A 20,822-nucleotide genomic window follows, 5' to 3' on the forward strand; every position below is an offset into this window, starting at 1 on the left:
GCAGCACCGATGGCATCGCTTGCGCTCGCATACATTTTATTTTGCAAATAGTGTTTTGAGATTCATTCACACGCGGAGTTGCGCGTAGCGCTCGCTAGCCTCGAAATTATCAGGACGGGAGCAATTTCCAGTTTCCGTTATACTTTGCCGTATCGATTTGTCTTCTGTTACTCTTAGCACTGTGCTCTCGGCATGCTCTCAGCTTTTCTCTCCCGCATCAGGTTTTCGTAAGGCATAAGTTTGGCTGCTGCTCGTGTTTGGACATCGTGAGAGCTCTTGAGCGTTTGTTGCACGTTTGCATCTCTTGTTGAAGGTTTGAGTAAAAGAGAGGGGCGCTGCACTAAAGCTTAAGTCAACAGTTTCAGTTTCAGTCTGACATTAAGGAGTGCCATGTCGAACGGAGGCGATATTTTCAACAACGAAGTCGTCCCCCGTGTGCACGAAGCTCCGCAGTTGATCGTGGAAGATGGGGAGTCTGTAGCGTCTGCCGATATGGACAGCGACATCAAAAACCCTTTCGACGATGGAAGGATCAAGAAGAAGGCTAAACGGCCTTCCAAGCTGATTGCGTCCGGGGATGTGAGCCCGGTCTTGCCAGCAGCCACCAGGACGCACCCCCAGTACCGCAAAAACAGCCGAAGGCCTAGGAATGGCCACGGACGCGGACAGCCGAAGAAAGGTGAAGTGCATTGTTATCGCTTCTTGACAGCATATTAGAGTCCGACGTGCCGACTGAATGTGCCTGCAAGTTGTTGTAATTGCGTCCTTTCTATTGCGTCTGCGTTCCTGAGCCATGTTAATATAAATATGGCGGCTATCCAGTGGACAGACTTTTTGTTTGTTTGTTTTGTCAACTGATGCGCGTTGGATTTCTGTTACCTGCGTTCGCGTTGTTTTGGTAAATTGACCTTTGTAGTAATTTGCTGTCAGCAGGAACCGCAAGAAATCGTAAAGTGGTAGAACGGAAGGAGCATTGTTTTTTTTCCCGTCGTTGTTTTTGAACTTTCGAGTAGTTCAGCGAACAACGTGCTTGTAGTATTCCACTTGGACCGTGGTTCGGGGTGACTGATGGGCTAGAATAGGAATTAATAGTAACTATATTGAAACAGCCATATTAGCTCCATTTCCTGGCTGAGACATAAATTAAGAGTACATTCTCGTGCCTGGATCTGCTATGTAGCAACTAGCCATAAACTAGCGTCTGTTTCGTGCTGACAGCATCTTTTTTTGTCAATTCCGCAGGTGGTGCAGGCGGAAAGGGAACTTGGGGCAAACCTGGCAGCGAAATTTCGCTCGAGGACGATGATATCTCGGCGTCAGACGTCCGCGACCCAAACTACGATTCGGACAACCAGGTAATAGCCGGAGGCACAATTTGCAGCTTCTTTCGAGCGCTAGGATCCGTGTCACTTCTCCAATTGAACCTTGTCGCTGCTATTCCGAAGGAGCAGTAATGCACTTTTGCTGGCCTGTTAGTGCGTTACTTATCCTTCAAATCACAAAACCGTGCCTTCCCGATGCAGATTTTGCACGTTTAACCGTGAACCTGAGTTTACCCTTTGCAGGAGAACTGCGAATTTGAGTCCATTACGCCCGAGCTTACAGAAGATGAGTTTGAGACTACAGTCTACCCGTTGTTGCTGGAATACTTTGAGCATGGAGACACCAACGAAGTTGTTGTAAGTAACCAGCTTGAAATGTTTTGAATTTGCAAAGTGGTAAATCCCAAGCGCTGCATGCTTCAGTTTATTGCACATTTGCTTGTGTACAGGTTTGTGTAGGGACATAAGATTTTTCCAGTATTGTTTAGTTGTTTTGCACAACTAGAAAATAGTTGTGTATTGTGGTTAGCAAGACCATTTAGCTGACTCTTTTAAGGCTTTCACATTTTGGCCTCGTTTTTAAAAGTTACTTCTGCTGAGCACAAGGCTGTGGATGTTGCATTCTGATATGGGGAGAATGCAAAAGCATGTGTACTTATGTATAAGTGCGCATTAGCTGCAGATGGTTGAAATTAATCTGGAGCTCCCCACTTCGGTGTTTGTCATAGCCCACTATGAGCTTCAGGCTGTTAAATACCACAATTTTTTTGCCCCACACTTGCATTTGATCATCATTGCAAACATCAGATTCCATTACTTTCACTGCACTGAGAGCATGCCTTTTACACGAATGAGAAGGTACACTGAGGGGCACAATTTCTGTTAGTCACAATAGTATGAAGCCAACAGACAATGAAACCGAAGGGGTGCTGATGTGATGGTGTAAGCTGAACCTATATACACAACTTCATGATACCACTAAGCTATCTTTGAGAATTTGTTTATTTACTAGGTAGTGCAACCTATGGTTTATATACCCAGCTCTAGAGGTGAGGCTCCCTATAGTGCTCATGCATTGAAATCTGTAGCCGCAAGACCGCCGATATGTTGCTACGCTATGCAGGCGCAGACAAGATAGAATTCAGACGAGACACGCAGTAAACGCCATCCCGAGCCTCCATCGGTATGGTGCGGCTACTAGTTCAGGTGGCCTCAAACGCATCCTCTCACCTACCATGAATTGTACATATAAATTTTATAATATCTATGAGATCTTTCACAATAACGTATGATATAGTCCCTCCTATAACTAGCGATGAGGTCAGAAGGGCCTTGCAAGACATGGAACAGGGAAGAGCAGCAGGAGAAGATGGAATAACAGTCGATTCAATCAAAGATGGAGGAGACATAATGCTTGGAAAACTGGCGGCTCTCTTTATGAAGTGTCTATAGACTTCAAGGGTCGAAGAGAAAAGGAAGAATTGAAACATTATACAAATACATAAAAAGGGAGACATTAAAGAAAATAAAAATTGTATGCCCATTAGCTTACTCGCAGTACTATATAAACATATAAAGATAATTTCCAATAAAATAAGGGCAACACTGGACTTTAGTCAACCAACGGAACAGGCAGGTTTCAGGAAGGGATACTCTGCAGTGGGTCACGTCCATGTCATCAATCGGGTAATCGAGAAATGTGCAGAGTACAATCAACCTCTCTATATGGCTTTCATAGATTATGAAAAGGCATTTGGTTCAGTAGAGATACCAGCTGTCATAGAGGTATTACATAATCAAGGAGTACAGACTAATTACATAGATATCTACACAGATTCTACAGCTACGTTAATTCTTCACAAGAAAAAGTAGGGAGATACCTATAAAGAAATAGGTCAGACAAGGAGACACAATCTCTCCAATGCTACTCACTGCGTGCTTGGAAGAAATATACAAGCTTCTAAACTGGGAAGGCTTAGAAAAAAGGATTGACGATTAATATCTTGGCAAGGAAACCTTCGGTTTGCCGATGACATTGTTCTATTCAGCAACACTGCAAACTAGTTACAACAAATGGTTGAGGACCTTAACAGAAAGGGTGTAAGAGTGGGGTTGAAGATTAATATGCAGAAGACAAAGATAATGATGAATAACCGGACAAAGGAACAAGAGTTCAGGATCGCCAGTCAGCCTCGAGAGTCTGTGAAGGGAGTACATTTACCTAGGTCAATTAATCACAGTCAACCCTGATCATGAGAGGAAATTCATAGAATAAAAAAAAAAATGGGTTGGATTGCATACGGCAGTCATTTTCAGCTCCTGACTGGAAGCTTACCATTATCATTGAAAAGGAAGGTGTATGAATCAGTGCATTTTACCGGTGCTGACATATGGGGCAGAGACTAGGAGACTGACAAAGAAGCTTGAGACTGCGTAAAGAGCAATGGAACGAAGAATGCTAGGCATAACGTTAGGCAAAAAGAGAACAGCTTGGATCGGAGAGCAAATGGGTATAGCCGATATTCTAATTGACAGTAAGAGGAAGAAATGGTGCTAGGCAGGTCATGTAATGCGCAGGTTAGATAACTGTTGGACCATTAGGGTTACAGAATGGGTACCAAGAGAAGGGAAGCGCAGTAGAGGACGGCAGAAGACTAGGTAGTACGATGAAATTAGGAAATTCACGGCTGCTAGTTGGAATCGGTTGGCACAGGACAGGGGCAATTGCAAATCGCAGGGAGAGGCCTTTGTCCTACAGGGGGCAGAAAATAGACTGATGATGATAGTTCATGCATACCTGCTATGTGTAAATGCATCATTGTGTATTTGCATCATTCGACATGCATTCTTGTTTATCTTTACTGGTGACCGCATTTTCATTGTCTAACATTTGTTAGTCAGTGAAACACGGTCACCAGTAAAGATAAACAAGTATGCGTGCCAATATTTAGATTATTCTCACATTGCAAAAATGAGAGGTAGCAATATGATGCTGTTTTTGTGATTGTCACTTTTTTTGCCCACCTTTCCTTCTGGAGTCTGTATACTGACTGTACTGCAGACTCATCTAGGCCCAAGCAGATGGGGTAAAAGTACAAAACAAGAAATTTTCCTATTATATATGTGACATCAGCACCGCTTAACAATAACAATGAAGCCATTGTGAATGCTTGGTGCCCACCAACACTGGGAGCCCTTTTGCTTTGATAAATATTGCAATGTAAGATTAGTTTCACACATAGGCTAAATACTGCACTCTATTTTTAGTGTCCCTATCATGGGTGTTGCACAGGAGGTCTACATCAGTCTTTGACCTTGGGACTTCCTCCTGTATCTGTTTTACATGTTTGTTTTTTACAAAGCTTGATTGTTTGATTAAATGATTGAATGGGGATGCAGGGCAAGGCAGAGTGCTCTGTTAATTCATTTTTAAATGAAGGTATTTATGCCATGGTAGATCAATCTGCTGCCATGCAGTTAACATTAGCCTTTGTGGGCTTCCTGCATAAAAAAAAGAGCACTGTGGTTCAAGCATTTTAATGTTTGCAGTGACGCTGTGCAAATTTCTCACTAATAATATGCTGAAAAGTTAGTGGTTAAAAGGTTAGCTAATTTTAACTAATCATTAAAATGTAACAGTAGTTTGTGTTGTTAAAAGTGACTGAACATGCCCCAGTGTAGTAGCACTTAATTTAAAGGCTTATATGTAACCTTTATAATATCTGCTGGAATCAAGTTGGAGGAACTGCTGCATCATTTGCTGTTCGGTGCTGCTTTTAAAATTTTGTGCCAGCTGCTTCACAATACGTGAACCGTTGCATAAGTTATTGGTAGCATCATGTTGCAACTGTATCAAAGCTGGGGAACAAATAGTACAATTTATTCCCCATCCATCTATAATTTGTTCTGTCTAGCAGTCTGCCCTGGCAGGTGGATATGGTGGTTCAGGGAAATGAGGTGTAAAAATAATGGAATAAGATAGTTTGCTCTGGCATCTGAAAATGTGTTTTCTATTTAAATTTACATCTTGTTTGCTTTGTACTTGAGTGTAGCTTGGCTCTGGGCTCAGGCAGCAAAGGTAGCCTGATGCAGGGCTACCTCCTTCGTGGCCAGGAAGCCTAGGCAAGACAGCCTTATGCAAGGTTGCCTGAATCGTTCAGCTCCCATCACTAAGGAGTTGAACAATAAGGTGTCCGTGCAGCTGTCAGTGGGAAATGAGCAGACTTCTTTGTATTGCAGAAATATTGTTTTGAAAGCAAACCTCATAGAAGAAAATTAAATTCATAGGTTTTGAGTGCCAAAACAATGATATGATTATGAAGCACGCCATGGTAGGAGATGCTGGAATAATTTTTAACAGCTGGGGTACTTTAGTGCACTCAATGCAGGATACACGGGTATTTTTAAGCATGGAATGCTTTTAGCTCCCGTTGTCGGCGACCTTCAAGTGGCCTTGAGCCAAAAGCCAGAGCTGTTATCTGGGCACTCGAACGAGAACATCCGGGCAAGTTGTGAGAACAAAACCAGATGATCCAGGCAACCAGTCAAAGCTTAAGAAAATGCTGTTTCTGGCCCCCGACCCTGTGTACATGACTGCATTACGTACGCTAGTTATTTCACGAACAAGTTGTAAGAAATATTGCTTCTGAGTTCTTCCTAACGTTTGTTCACAATTTCACTCAAGCTGTGACTTCTAGTACGCTGAAGTTTTATTTGTCATTTCCAATAGCGACGTTAAAGGCAGATACCGAGCACCATGCACTTCATTGTCATCTGTAGGTGCGAAGATAGGGTTGCCTGTGCTCTTTTGAACTCCGCAAGTTCTTTTGTGCGGGTTTCGTGTTGCCTCGAGAAATGGTGCCATGCTGCGTGGCGGCGCCTCCTCGAGAAATGGTGCCATGCTGTGTGGCGCCTCCTTCAGTCAATGGGCAGTGCACTGTCTCCCTGGCATCTTATGCTGTCTGTCGTGCCGCCTTCAGCCGGTTTCCTTCTAGCTGGGCAGCATCCATATGGACCAGTGCACAGTATGGTGTGGTAGTGTGTGCTGTTGCGAACATGCACTACAACCATTTTAAGATTGTGGCTAGTATTGTCTCCAACCAATCTGCTTTGCCTGTTGCCATTTCATGCTTACATTTGCTCTCAATTATGTGAGAGCCAGCAATTTCGCATTTCACCCCCGTCAAAATGCGGCTGCTGCCGAAATTTGATCCAGTGCCCTCGGGCTTGGCAGTGTAATGCCATAGCCACCACAGCTAGAAGAACATTCACAATGGCAGTGCACATACTAAAGAGACACTTGCATGATTAAGTTGTTTCTGCTGCTTGAAGAAGTTATGCTTCCATGGTGAAAAATTGTTCTGTTGCCTTGAACATTCAGAATTGAAACTTTAAAAAAATTTAAGCTTTAAAGGGACCCTGAAACGATTTTGACGATTTTGTACAAATGTAGCGAGTCGTTAGGGTAGGTACTTCTGATCATTAAGTGGCATTTAAGGACTTTATGCAAAGCGGGTAATTTATTACAAGGTTTTGAAAATGTGCATCGCTACCGAACACAGCAGTACCGCTCCGGTGAGTTTCAGCTTCCCCGTTGCCATCTACGTAGCGGACGTGTGTGATGTTAGTTGGGTGTGCTATCCGATTGGCTGCCCACATTGCATCATCAATAACCTTTTCAACTTTATAGTCAACAAATGTTGGTTAATTGTTTTTATAAAAAAATAACAAAGAGAAAACACGACTACAATTTATCACTACACCTCGCACTTCGGCACACGGCAAGTGTGTGCTTTTGTTACAATGTGCTCCGTGTTGGCGTGAGCCATAGAGCTAATATAGCAATCTCTAGAGAAAAAGCTCCCTGTAGCACCCATGCAAATAGCCATCTGATGTTTCCAAAAAATATAGGATTGAAATTTGGGCCTTGTCCATACGTACATGCTAAGTATAGATGCCTGTTCTTGCATAATATTGTGAACATCTTTAGGATTTAAAAAATGTCTTGTAGCAAAATGGCAGTGCCTTTGCAGAAGCTACTTTTTTTTTTTTTTGCCCAGCTTTTTCTCTACAGTTAGTCTACTAACTCTATGATGCAAGCTACATGGTCAGGGTCTGTCTCAAGGTTTCTTTTTGAGCGGACCATGAATTGCCTTGTTGCATTGTGGTCTGCAAATCTTGCGATTGGCGGCATGGGAAGCTGCGGCATCGTGTCCCTCTGCAAGGCAACAGGTGAGCGGAGTGGCTGCAGTGCATCAGGGTGTCAGTATCCAATCAGTGGCAGGACCTACGTGTTTGCGGCCCTGGCTTCACGCTGGAAGATTTACTGCCACAATAGAGTTTTAGCATGTCCGGTATTCCGGTAAATGCAGGCAGACTGGGCGGAGGCGCAAACGTGAGCAGCCTGCAGGGTGCAGCCACCTGGTGGCGCAGAGCTCAACCAGACAAATGCAGCTCCAAGACGCTGGAAGTGGACGACCCACGTCACATCATGACGCAGAGCCATTGAAGGCGGGAGCTTAGCCTCGATCTCTCGGCAAATGAGTTGAGGAGGAAAAGCATGGCTAGGGAGGAGGGTAACTTGTAATCGTCTGTAGCTCTTAATATGAACCGATTCGCTTAAATTGTGGCGCAAATGTTTTACTGTAGCTGCACCCTACGCATATACAAAATCTATCTTAAACCGTTTCAGGGACCCTTTAGACTATTTGTGTAGTGCGTGTGCACTTAAGTTTGCAGTGATTTTAGGCTTGTAGGTGTTTTATGTCGCACATAAACGAAGGATGGACATGCTGAGAAATCAAACAGCACATTGTGCTACTGCTGTAAAAGCTTTCAGTTTTGATGTTCTTGCGTCGGGACTAGTTGTGAATTGATATGTATTAGCCGGTGTTTCTTGCTTCTTCATTCATAAGTAAAATGCAAATCCAGGTGCACGAAGTAAATGTTGATGCATGCTATTAAACCTTCTTGTTTTCTATTCTTGTGTACAGAAAATTAGAAGTGTTTACTATAAGTGCTGTGTATGTGTTGCAAGAAAGTGCCATTTAACTGGTAGCTTCAAGGTTTAGTGGCCACTGCGTGCTGACAATTGCAAATGATCACCACGTGTGCACCTGTCTTGCAATAGAATGTTTATTTTTTTGGTTACCACAGAAGGAATATTCAAAAGGAATATTCTGCGGAGCTCTAGGAGGGTTACGATTGCCACTGCAGGTGGCAAATTATGTCATGGGCAACCCAATAAACGACAGGAAACCGAAGCTTTACAGTGGGTGAGGGTATGCATAGCAGAACATGGTGCCTGGTGCACAGCTGTGCGAAATGGCCTTAAAATACTGCAACTCTAATTATCTCTTACGTGTCAAAATTCTTGAAGAAAAATGTTCGCTAATATTTGCCCTATAAACCACCCATATGCAACATTGCATTACAGGTGCTTTGAGCTCCTGCTACATGTTTCAGCAACATTATTAAGCAGTGCCCATATTTTGAAACAAGCCATTTCGTCATCCATTTTTCACACTCTGTGATTGGCGCCTATAGCATTGTGCTGCGATTGTTGCCGAGATTGGCCACTTGGTGTGATGTGCAGTAAGAACAGGATGGAAAATAAAATGCAATGTTGTTAAGTACAGGCTGCTACAGGGGATAAAGGATAAATTGTGTACACAACATTTTGTATTTGATTAAAAAAATTTCAAGTGTCAGTATACTGACAAGATCTGCTATTTGGTAAGAGATGTTCACTGTAATCTTGTATTTGAAATGGCTTGCCATATTCTTCTCGAATATTTTTTTTTGTTTTATGTATGTATGCTTGCCTCTGATGCTTTTCTTTCTTTAATTATGTTGCAGTTGTCTTTGGAGGAATTCAACCTGCGCCAAATTCGGCCCAACCTTGTGTGCTTGGCCATATCTCTGGCTATGGAGCGTAAACCATCGCACAGAGAGATGACATCTGTGCTGCTGTCTGACATGTATGGTCGTACCCTGTCGGAGCCAGACTTCGAGAAGGGCTTTCAGTTATTGCTCAAGAGCTTGCCGGACCTGGTACTTGACACACCGGACGCCACAACAGTAGGTTTCATACTGTATGATTATTGCACTGATACCGTTCAAAAATTCTTGGACAGGACTTGGCATTGGCTGATGCTCGCCCACCTTTAGTTCTTGCCATTCTCTATCTTCGACCTGTTCTTATTTGCCTTTGAAAGTGACTAGTGCCTTGCACTTTACTGCTGTCACTGACTTTCGCCGAGGGTGCTCATATAAGATATATGCACATTTGTGCCATTCGGACCTTCTTAATTATTATTTATTTTGTCATTTATGTGGTCATTCACATCAACAGTCAGTGTTTAAAAAGCACCATTCAGTGCTGATATCTTTAACTCTAAACACCTCATGACTGTTGCATATCTCTCACAGGTGCTTGGGAACTTTCTGGCGCGTGCTGTGGCAGATGACTGTGTGCCGCCAAAATATGTGCAACTCAACCTTGAGGAAACGGATTGCCCACTGTCCAAGTATGTAATGTATTATTAGTGGTTTATGGGAAGATTTCTCGCAAGCTTCCTCCTTATTAAATGTCAACCCCCACCCCCCTTTCCCTACCCTTTCTTTTTTGCTATTGAACAGGCAGACCCTGCAACATGCCTGCACATTGTTGAGCATGAAACATGGACTGGTTCGTTTGGATAATGTGTGGGGCATGGGAGGAGGCATGCGTCCTGTCAAATATCTTGTAAAGAAGGTGTGTAGACATTGCTTGTCTCTTTGGGTAAAATGGCAGTCATATATGATAATACGCTCGTCACAACTGACCGTACTAATACAACAAGAAAGGTCCACTACATCCAAAGTCCGTTGTATGCAAAATAAGGGCCACGGTGCATTGAGGAAATGGCAGAACTTTGCATGTACCATCATCTAGTGCTTGCTTAATTGAACCAGGAAGTGATCGCAAGCACAAGGGACAAAATAGAAAGTAAAAACGGATTTACCCAGTAATCATATAAACACTACCAGCTGTGCCTTGAGTCTGCCAGTTTCTCGGACACTGGCTGCTGAAAAATGGTAGTTTCTCTGTTCAGCTGCAAATTTTTGTCTGCAAAAAAGGGTTAAAATATTTCTGCCTTGACTGCCAGCTCCCTGTCGTGCTGGCCAGCCAGCCTGAGTGTGCTGCCACCATTGATGACACAAACATTGACTCCAATTAGTTTTTCACACGAAACAAGTCTGTAGTATGAGCTGATGCCTTAATTTTATCTTTCCTGACAAGCGATGATCACTGTCAAACCTCCACCACAAACAAGAGATGAGATAATGTGGCAAATTCAACTTGGAGCATGCATGTTCGGCCGATGCTGCACTGCATGCGAGACGACTCGACTCTGTCGCATGTTTTGCAGCCTGGTCGCTGCAAATAGCAGCCCGAGTTTATCTTTATGTGAATTGATGGGATGAGAAAGAGTGTTCTCAAAACGACACCTTTTGTGATCGTGAGCGGTTGTTTTAGAAGCGCTGTACACTGCAACTACAGAGTGAAACAGGTTAGGCCTAGTAGCACTTCTCAACACCTGCTCATCAGTACATTTACAGAGCCGATAATAGTAGGCAGCTGTGAGCTGTTTGTTTAGTCATCCCAAAAACTCGAGCGTCACTCGGCATGGTGTTGCTGGGCGCTTGCCGCTAGTGTGTTTGTTTTTTCCCACTGTCCACTAGTGGATGGAAAAAGTTGCATGCAGTGCACTGCTTTAACAAAACGTAAATTAGTCACTGACCCAGTCAAAAGTATTAGATGTTTTGGTACCTGTACAGCTTCATTGTTCACTGTGAACAAGGAACCCATATGAGCTCCGAAACATCTAGTACTTTTGTCTTGGTCAGTGACCATAATTTTTGTTTTGTTAAACATGCTACCGGACCAGATAAGGCTTCGTCCAATTCTTGACTAGTGGACTGCTCTACGCACACATTGCCACAGCAAGGCAAAACTTGCCCAAAATTTTGTTCATTGTAGTTGATAATCTGTTAAGTGCAGAATTTCTTGCACTAACAATACAGGTATATATTATATATTGGTGTTATGTGAGGTTTGAATTACTTTTATCATGATTGGGCTGTTTCATTTTCCATCTTTTCTGGCTTGCACAGCCTCCTCTGACAGTAAGAGTGGTAGTTCTGCTATTACAGTCATAATTCACTAATACTTCTACACTTAGTAATCCTTTTTGAGGCCTTTTTTAGATAACTTGCTAAATTTAGCAGGTAAGAAGATACACAGGTTGCTGTAGTCCGTTGGTGTAGGGTACCTCAGCTGTCAATAATTTAGCACTGCATGAAATCACAGCTTTGTATGTTAATTTATTTTGAACTACATTATAAGTTATACGCAATCTAAAGGGATGAGTAAACCTTCATTAACTTGAACTCTGATATCTCGAAATATCGGTGAAGTCAAAATTTTTTCTTGGCAAGGTGTTAACCCCATGTACTTTTCATCTCTTATCTCGAAATGCTTTTGTGCTTGTACTCCGGATATCTCAAAATTTCCACTGCAAAAATGTCTGGAAAATACCCAAAGGTTTCCGTACTTTGTGCGCAGCTGTGATATTCGCAAAAAAATGTTCGGACAGCAAATTTGTAGCCGACTTCCGCTTAATTTTGTGCCTTATCCACCATTCATGGCTGCCTGTGATCTCCTCGATATGGCAAATAAGTTCTGTGGAAGCCCGCAAGGTGGATTAAAGTACATGAAAGAGAAAAGAATTGGTGTCCTCAGAATTATAGCATGAAGCTACAAAGGAAACCCATACGGGTTTCTCAGAAAGAAAGCCTCACAGCTGAAAAAAAATTAATCCTGGTGTGAAGCTACAAAGGAACCTGTATGGGTTTCCTTTGTAGCTTTGGGTTACAATTCGGGTGGATGCCAATTTTTTCCTTTCATGATCTGCTTGATGCGGGTGGAATGTCACATTGACCCCTTAACTAGAGTGTACTAGACAATGGTGGAGTGGGCCAGATGGAGCTCTCCTGCTGATGCGCCGCTGCATGTGGAAAAGGGCTTGATTGGGGTCTCAGCCCAATAAAGCAAGTCTTGGCTCCAGCTGGATTGGGGCTGAGACTTGCTTCACGGCTTATCCAACATAATTCCGCTGCGGGCACCCACACAGACTGCAGGTATACCCTCTTGTGATGGTGCTTTATTTCAACTGCAAATCTTTATTGACACCTTTTTGCTACGTATGGGTTAGACTTTTTGTAGGTATGGGTTAGACAACATGACATCTTCAATTTTGCTGCCGTCAAGTGCGTCGTCTGCAAGCGAGCACGCATTCGTTGCGTGGACGCTGGCGGATGCCCAGTTTTTCTCGCAGTAAGTCTGTGTAGTACAATTTTTATGGTTTTACTTGCTTTTGTACAACCACGACTCTTCTCGGCCGATACCAAATACAGTAAAACCTTGTTAAACCGTACCCGCTTAAACAGTAGTTTTGTTTTAAAAGTAGTAAAGTCACATCCCCGACTCAGCGGCCATTGAACATAATGTGTTTTGTATCCGCATAAACCATACCAGCTTATTGCGTGCGTATCGGTTAACATGTAGTGTTTCCACTTTTCGTCACGCAAGCAAAGCGGTGCTTCGTCTCCATCAGGCGGCCCGGCAGAACAACAAGCCTCAGAGATCTGAACAACGGCCTCCAAGTGCCCTGTGCGTTTCCGCGTGAAGCCACATCAACATCAACATCATTTTGAGTTCGAGTTAACGAGGTTTTACTGTAGAGTGAAATAAACCAGGTTTATAAACTGCATGGCTCCAAGAGACACAGACGAACAATGCACTTCTAGGTAAATCTAAGGGTGCATAGATATGATATATATAAAAAACATACATGTATGAGAAAAATCAAATATTCTAAATGCACCGGTTGAAAAAGTGAAAACTCCCGACAGGAATAAGCATGTTTTGGAAATTGTGCATCTTTTAAAAGCTGTGCCAACCCCAGATTAACCGACAGACTTCCTGAGAAAAGGAATCGAGGCAATTATTGGACATTAATATGAACAACAGTGTTAGGGAAAAGGTATTGCCTATACACTCGGACTGAATTGGGGAGACTGGGAAGTGTTTGCCAATGTAATCTCCGTGGCTTGTCTGGTGATCTCCTTCAACCATGTCAGCCGGCGAAATGAAGTAACATATAGTCTAATCGAATGGTATTTGCTTTCAGATCGTATTCAACTTCAGAATTCACTATTAAAAATTATCGAATAGGCATTTCCGTTTGAATGTAATGCACAACAGCAGAATTAATGCACGGGTGCTAATCGGTTCTCCTTGAGTTCCTAGCTCTCATTCAATATGAACACCGCATTTTTGAGCAGCCTGTAAATCTGCTAACTTGATTCAGGCAAGGAAAAATTTTTTTTGACACTCTCACCCTATCTGCAACCCATTAGAACAGGGTGCCCAATGTGGTACCACACTTCAACGAACGCAGCAGATCTACAAACATCTGTACGTGTATGTAAGCCATGCCGTTCCTTTTATTGCTTCATTATTGTCCTTATGATAGTGTACCGGATAACTTAAAGCAGCTGTTCATAGTATACAGCTGCTTAGTTGAGTGTACGTACAGTTGGGAACGACATTACATTTAGGTATGAAATATAAGATAAGCATAACATGTTTTTTTCGGAAATCAGACTCGAGGATAATTTCTCTTGTTAACACCCCAGAAAAAAAGCTAAGGTTGGAGCTACCATCTTTTTTTGTTTGTTTGTTTGTTTAATTAAGTAGCAATTTATATCTGGCATTTTACATCTGGCGATGTGATTGCGAGGCATCCTGTTCAGCTCTCGCCACCCGGGGTTGTTTAGCGTGCACCTAAGCAGAAGTGCACGACTGTTTTTCAATTTGGTTTCCATCTAATTCTGCGACCTGGTTTGAAACCGCGAGCTCGAGTTCAGCAGCGCAACGCCATGTCTGGTATATAGCCACTAATTCGGCTACCACGCCACTTGTTGTTGTCGTTGTTAGTTTTTTTTTTTTTTTTTTTTTCCCCACGAGATTAGCGTTAAGGGTCCGTGTCGCAAGAAATCTGGCGTCCAGCGTTGAGTCTTTGAGCGAAAAAAATCATTTCGAACCATGCATACCCAACCATGCAAGCCCTCTGTGTAGCACAGCGATGTTACTGAACTAATTTCTGAAAGTAAAGTGCATAAAGAAATGGTAAAGTACAACTTACAACTTACAGACATGATAGCGTCCAATTGTAATTTTATATAAGAGAAAACATAATTTTGTTATGTGGAAACCCAAACATAAACCCCTTTTCCAGCATTTCTACCATTCATAGAGCGGCGTGCCGAGCTCGGTTCCTTGCAACAACACCATCCAGATGGCCCGTGCAAGAGGCCTCGTTTCTACCAGAAAGCTTGCCTTCGTGTATAGCGTTCACCGCCAGCGTTTCCCGGTAAACATTAAGCCTGCATAAGCCGCAGTTGCAAGCAAGCGTGTGAAGCGATCGTGGATCATTGAATGCTCTTGCATTCCACACCTAAAGGAGAAGCTTAAGCATCCTCCAAATTTTTTTAAGCATGGACTGTACAAAAAATTTCGCGCAGCTTAAGGGCCAAAGATTAGTATATATAAATTAAAATTAAATTATGGGTTTTACGTGCCAAAACCACTTTCTGATTATGAGGCACGCCATAGTGGAGGACTCCGGAAATTTAGACCACCTGGGCTTCTTTAATGTGCACCTAAATCTAAGTACACGGGTGTTTTCGCATTTCGCCTCCATCGAAATGCGGTCGCCATGGCCGGGATTCGATCCCGCAACCTCGTGCCCTGCAGCCCTACACCATAGCCACTGAGCAACCATGGCGGGTATTAGCATATATAATAGATACCTAAAACTGTCTTCGACGCCCAAAGTCCAACTGAACTAAAAGAACCTGTATGAATTACTCTGCATACTGTTATGTAAAGAAGGCGGAAACATGAATGGAAGGTTGCGCTGCAGTTTTTTTTTTTTTTCTATAAGAATGCTTTCAGTAAGTCTGAGCACAGGGTGCCAGATGGGGCAGGTATGTTTTATTTGTGTGAAGCGGCAAGCAGGAAGGTTACATATGTTTTTCTGTCTGCGTTTCGCAAGGCCTACTGATGGAAAACTATATGCACAAAAATAAACATGAGAGAAAGATTCTGCTTAAAGAAAAAGAAAAATATTTGTTCTCCAAAGGGAACCATATAATAACATAGTAGAATGAAAGCCGACACTGCTGCCACAGTACACGTGCAATCACCGAACAGCATTAAAAAAAAAAAAATGAAATAAAGAAAAAAAAGAAAGCATCTACTCCTAAGGCATAAATACATGTCATATGCAATTCTGGACACCGTTCAAGCAGTCTGAACGCATTTACCAGCGCGTGAAGTAATACGAATAGCCCTTCCGAGAAATATTACCAGAAGTTTCCAATGGCGCAACCTTCATGCAGCCCAAACCACGTGTAATTGCAGTGCTGCCGCAGTATTTTTTGTTGCACGCATCATTGCAAATTGCACGCATCATTGCAAAGCATGCGCCGCCCCAGCTGGTCGTCCCTCCAGCGCCTCCTCTATATTTTAGATGCCCGTCAGGTCGTGCGCCAAACAGTGTGGGAGCTTGTGGGATGCCGCGCTTTGCACTCTTGTCGTAGTACGGCACTACCGGCTGACACTATTGCCGGCCCATCATCTGCTCTGGCTGTACAGACTGCTGTCGTGATAATGCCCATGCTACTTTTTTATTTTTTTTTTTTGAATATGTAAACTGCGAACTATTTTTGTATCTCGCAAGCAGGCATATTTTATTGCCTATGATGACCTGGCTCATTTGCTGGCTCACCTTTATGTCAAGAAAGGCATTCTAATGCACATTCTTTCAAGCAATACCATTTAACTTTTGATAATGATTCTGTGTGAAGTGTTGCTTTCCCCTTTTCTCAGAGCATGAGGGAGCTGATCTAACTGTGCATTGTGGGAGGCACACAAAATAAGGAGTCGTGATTTAAATTTGGAAGTTAATTTACACATGGTTCATTCCAGCACTACGATAGCGAGTCCAGAGAAAAATGCAGCCAGTAATTGGAGCAGCCTAAGGCATGCCATTGGTGACGGGGAGGGGGGGGGGGGGGTTGGTGCGAGAGCATCCTCCCCTCACCTATAATGCATGCCCATGTTTCGATATTTTTCAGCTTCATTAATGACAAATGGCTTGAATGCATATTCGAAGGGAGGATTGTGTATATATTTTTCACAATTCACAAAACATTAAATGTTACAAAAACATTTGACTAGCACCTGCTACAATTTGAGAACTTTACACTACAGTGGCTTCTTTGCGTACATCTTCATCACAGAGTTCTTGTCTGTGATACCCGTGGCATGATTGCTTAGCAGTGGCTTGATAAACTTGCAGCACAAAAACACTAGGAACTATTTCCTGCGAGTTAGGTCATCATTTTGCACTCAAGACTGGAATGTCCACCGGTACATCGACAGCATGCTCCACGCTAGTTTCCAGTGGCCTATCAATTGCTTTCTCGTAGTGGAGAACAATATCCACAAACCTTTTGAGGCTTATCAGAAATGAGACATGTTCATTTGTAGGATACTTCAGTCCCCCTTATCCTGATAAGCAGTGATCCACAGGCGCATTTCCTTCTGGCTTTTCAACAGTTTCAATGCTGCCCTGCCAGTTCAGCTTCTTGGTCATGACACAGGCTATGTACCATCCAATCAGGGCTATGCTAGCAATCTCTGGATTGGGAAGCCGTTGCCTGGGGCACTGGTGCAGTCCTCGCGCAGCCTATTTTCTACTGCCAGTGGAAAAAATTCTTTATCTGGGCAGTTAAAATTCTGGGTGCCAGTGCATGAAACTGCTGTAGCAGCGCAGAACAGCGTTGAGGCATTGACATTGCTTTGCTTCAATGAAGAAACAATGCCAGTCTTCAACATTTTTTCGGGCCCACAGAGCACGCTTATTTGCATAGCATCATTCCATCCTGCTGTTCGACGAAAGCCAAATGAAGCCTTGGTTGGGTTACTAGAAAATTTTTGTGTCAGAACGATGGAACATTTTTCATTCAGCAGTAACCTGATGTACATGACGTTTGAGGTTGTGGTAAGTACCAGTGCATTGTACATCCGCTTGCTCAAGATACTGTCAGGGTGGCTTAAATTCTTAAACTTGAGGTTGTCCAGGAAAGGTTTCTCTAGCCATTCCAACGTTGAGTCATATGGGTCACTGAAATGTCGGGTGTCGGGATCATTCTTATGGATGTGTTGCGGCGTGTTACATCCATAAGAACAAACCACTTGCGCATGACTGTGATGAATTCCACAGTAGGACCCACTGTTGCAAACTCAACATCACAGGTGTGGCCAGTCTGGTGCTTCATATACTGCAGTGCAGCTGTGACAGGTGGTGAGAAAATATCCCATGCCTGACGCTCGTCTTTTCTTTGTTTTGTGGGTACAAATGCTTACATGTTGGCAACATTATCGGCGTTACTGTTGACCCTTTCTGGATCCTGTAAAGCTCTTTTAAAGGAGCTGATGAAATCTTTTCCACCCATACATTTTGCAAGAAACCGAGATCTCTCATTTTTCATGATGTGGCATTAATCATATGCCATGAATAGGTGTCTTGAGGGGTCTGCAGAGTGCGGTGCTGATGTGCTTCCCTGCTCTTTGCACTAAATTTCCATTGCCGAGGCATTCATTTTATGATTGTCAGGCACAAGACAGTTTTAAAACCCAGTTGTTCAGTTTATTTCACAACATGAATGATGGTTGCAGCAAGATCAGGTCTCGTGCATGCCTTAGTAAAAAAATACCCATCTGGTATTTTAAAATGTGCAGCCAAGCCACAAAGAATGAAGTATAGCGGGGAGTTCGCCAGGTGGTCATTTCTGTCACTTGGCACCAGTTGATGTAAATCGGGATTCATGTTGATGTTGCTATTAAAGTGTCTCTTTGCTTATTCAAGCTTCTGTCTTATGTGCATTTCATCAACAATCAGGCTGCACACTTTTGATTGATCTGCAGCTAAGCCCTCAAGTTCCGTTTTCAGTCTCAAATGCACCAAAGGACTGAAGCCAACTTCGCCAGTGCATGGTCCAATGTACTTATGTAAAGTATTTCTGCATGGCAAGTGCAAAAGCCCTTTGGAACAGATGTACTCATACACATTGATGGACAAGTTCCTTAGAACTCTGCCCTACTTCACAGCTGTTCCACCCCATGTAGCCCTCTTCTTGGTGTACTTCTTGATTTGGTCCACAATGAATACAGCCTTCACACTATTTTGCTCAGCATCAGTGGCAGCATCAAGGAAGATACTTGCAGTTGTCCTTCAGCTTCAGCAGTTCTTTATTTTACTGTTTGCTTCAGCCTTGCGACCTGAAGCCGAAGCACGCGCTCCATTTCTGTGCACTTCGTGTGGTGCAGAAATGAAATCGAGCCCATTCAGGCTTTGTTTGTCTGCATACCAAATGCTTGTCTCGCAAAAACAACTTCATTGCGAACCGTTGCCATAAACACACTGTTCTTTGGAGATCATGCTACTTGAAAGCTGTGCAGATGCCATGGACGATTGATCGTTACCTGGAACAGTGTTGCTGCAGGTTACTCCACTGGCTGGCCCCACAACAGCAGTAGGGGTCTCATGAGGCTCCATGATGTTGTCGATCAGTTTTGGGTCATCAATCTCTGATGAATTTGATGTTGCACATCTTTTTTTTGGCGCTGCTGTGAATTTTGTCTGGCATACGTTTGAGACTTCTTGGATCACTGCGCACCTTACTAGGGGCAGGCTGCTTGTACGAAGGATAACGTTGGAACACAAAAGGCACTGCTCCCTTAGCTGGCGGATCTTTGAGTTTTCTTTGAAATCTCATTGAACGAAGTGTTTACTGCACGCAACTGAATAGTTGGATGTAGAATTAGGCTCCCAATCCTTGCGTGAAATCGCCTTGATCCACTTTTGACGCAGTTCAAGATCTGCAGAGATTTCGTGGAATAAAACACCTGGGTCCTTCTTTCTCGCACTTGACGTGCACATAGGTATACAGCAGTACTACATGATGAAAACTGTTCATCAGAAACACCAAGGTCGACAAGTAGATGCTTCTTGTACACAGTAACCACTGCAAAACAAAGAGCACGAAGCCTTGGCTTGGCGAACCACATTGATAAACACACTCGGACGGTCGGAACGGCCGGTAAATTCAAGTGAATGGGAGAGGGGACAGGAGAGGGCTTCCGGGGCCAGCTGCAGCCTTTCTGACGGGTATCTAAAAATTGGATGCACTGGTCCCACTGAACATTATTCTAGTACACTCTACCCCTGACAAAGTGCAAAAAGGTACATGTGACCTCTGCAACATGTGTGTTTGTATGTGTGCGGAGCATCTTCAGTTTGCGTATTCACCATGCTCTGTGTTTCTGTTTGTGGATAAAAAGTTCAGTTCCATTATTCTGTAGCGATTTTTTTTCCATACCATTTATTATCATGCTTTGTCAATGGTCATAGCAACGCTCTGCCTTCGTTATCAGTAAGATAAGCCAACCGAGAATGGTGAAGGGAAGAGTGGCACATTATTGAGCAGAAAACGTGGCCGCAAAATTGTGGCCCTGAGGTGGCATTCCTGGTCGATTACTTTTTCCGTATGCAAGCACTTTCGTAATATTTTCCTAAAGGGCTCTGTGCAAGGATTGCTGTTGCCTGTAGACACCTGATGTGTCGGGTGCCGAGTCTCAATATAAATCTCGCAAAAGTAATCTACCGAAAATACCGCTCCTGGTATATTACGCTTCTTTGGAAAATTTAATCACTACTGGCGCCTATTTCAGAAGGCATAGCCAGAGGCTTACATATTCGTGAATTCACTCACCCTGAAACACAGCGCATCTTAAAATTTTCCTGGTTTTTACAACTTGAGAGGAAACTTTAGCTCCAGTGCTCCTGTCTAAGCCACTACACCACATATGATGAGGGTTTTTGGATTTAAAAGAAAAAGAGAAAAATCTAATGAATGTTGGAAGCGATTTTTTTTATTAAGGCTGCCAAATCTTTAATAAAAAGGGTTAAAAATTGCAAATTTGATAAAACAAATCAGTCAAGTATACTACTGTTACTCGGCGCTTAAGTGCGATATCGCTAATCTGCCAATAATATAATAGTACATCTAAAGTGTTCAGAACTGATGTATTATACATGGCTCTTAAAATACACCCCTAATAATATGTGACTATAAATTTCGCAAAGCCCGTATAAACATTGTTACAAATATGCTTATACTGTACATTGATATATCAAATTTGTCCGCTTTGAATATTCTAACGAATGCAGTTTATGTAATCGTGATGTGTTCTTGGTGCAGAGTTAATAGAGAGCTTTAGAATAGGGGCCCCAATATTTTGGGGCCCCAAAGAGCTTTGCG

At 43.0% G+C, this 20,822-nt stretch overlaps 1 protein-coding gene across 1 annotated transcript in view; it reads left to right on the forward strand.

Moving 5' to 3' along the window:
• The first annotated feature begins 19 nt into the window (after window positions 1-19).
• Window positions 20-20,822, forward strand: part of Pdcd4 (Programmed cell death 4) — a 63,957-nt gene continuing 43,154 nt past the window's right edge. The window contains exons 1-6 of the mRNA XM_075676838.1: window positions 20-679; window positions 1,243-1,355; window positions 1,566-1,679; window positions 9,180-9,401; window positions 9,753-9,850; window positions 9,963-10,077. Coding sequence (XP_075532953.1) covers window positions 391-679; window positions 1,243-1,355; window positions 1,566-1,679; window positions 9,180-9,401; window positions 9,753-9,850; window positions 9,963-10,077 — 951 coding nt within the window. The 5' untranslated portion in view covers window positions 20-390. The remainder of the gene's footprint in view (window positions 680-1,242; window positions 1,356-1,565; window positions 1,680-9,179; window positions 9,402-9,752; window positions 9,851-9,962; window positions 10,078-20,822) is intronic.

The sequence above is a fragment of the Dermacentor variabilis genome, unplaced genomic scaffold (assembly GCF_050947875.1).
Source record: "Dermacentor variabilis isolate Ectoservices unplaced genomic scaffold, ASM5094787v1 scaffold_12, whole genome shotgun sequence".
NCBI lineage: Eukaryota > Metazoa > Arthropoda > Arachnida > Ixodida > Ixodidae > Dermacentor > Dermacentor variabilis.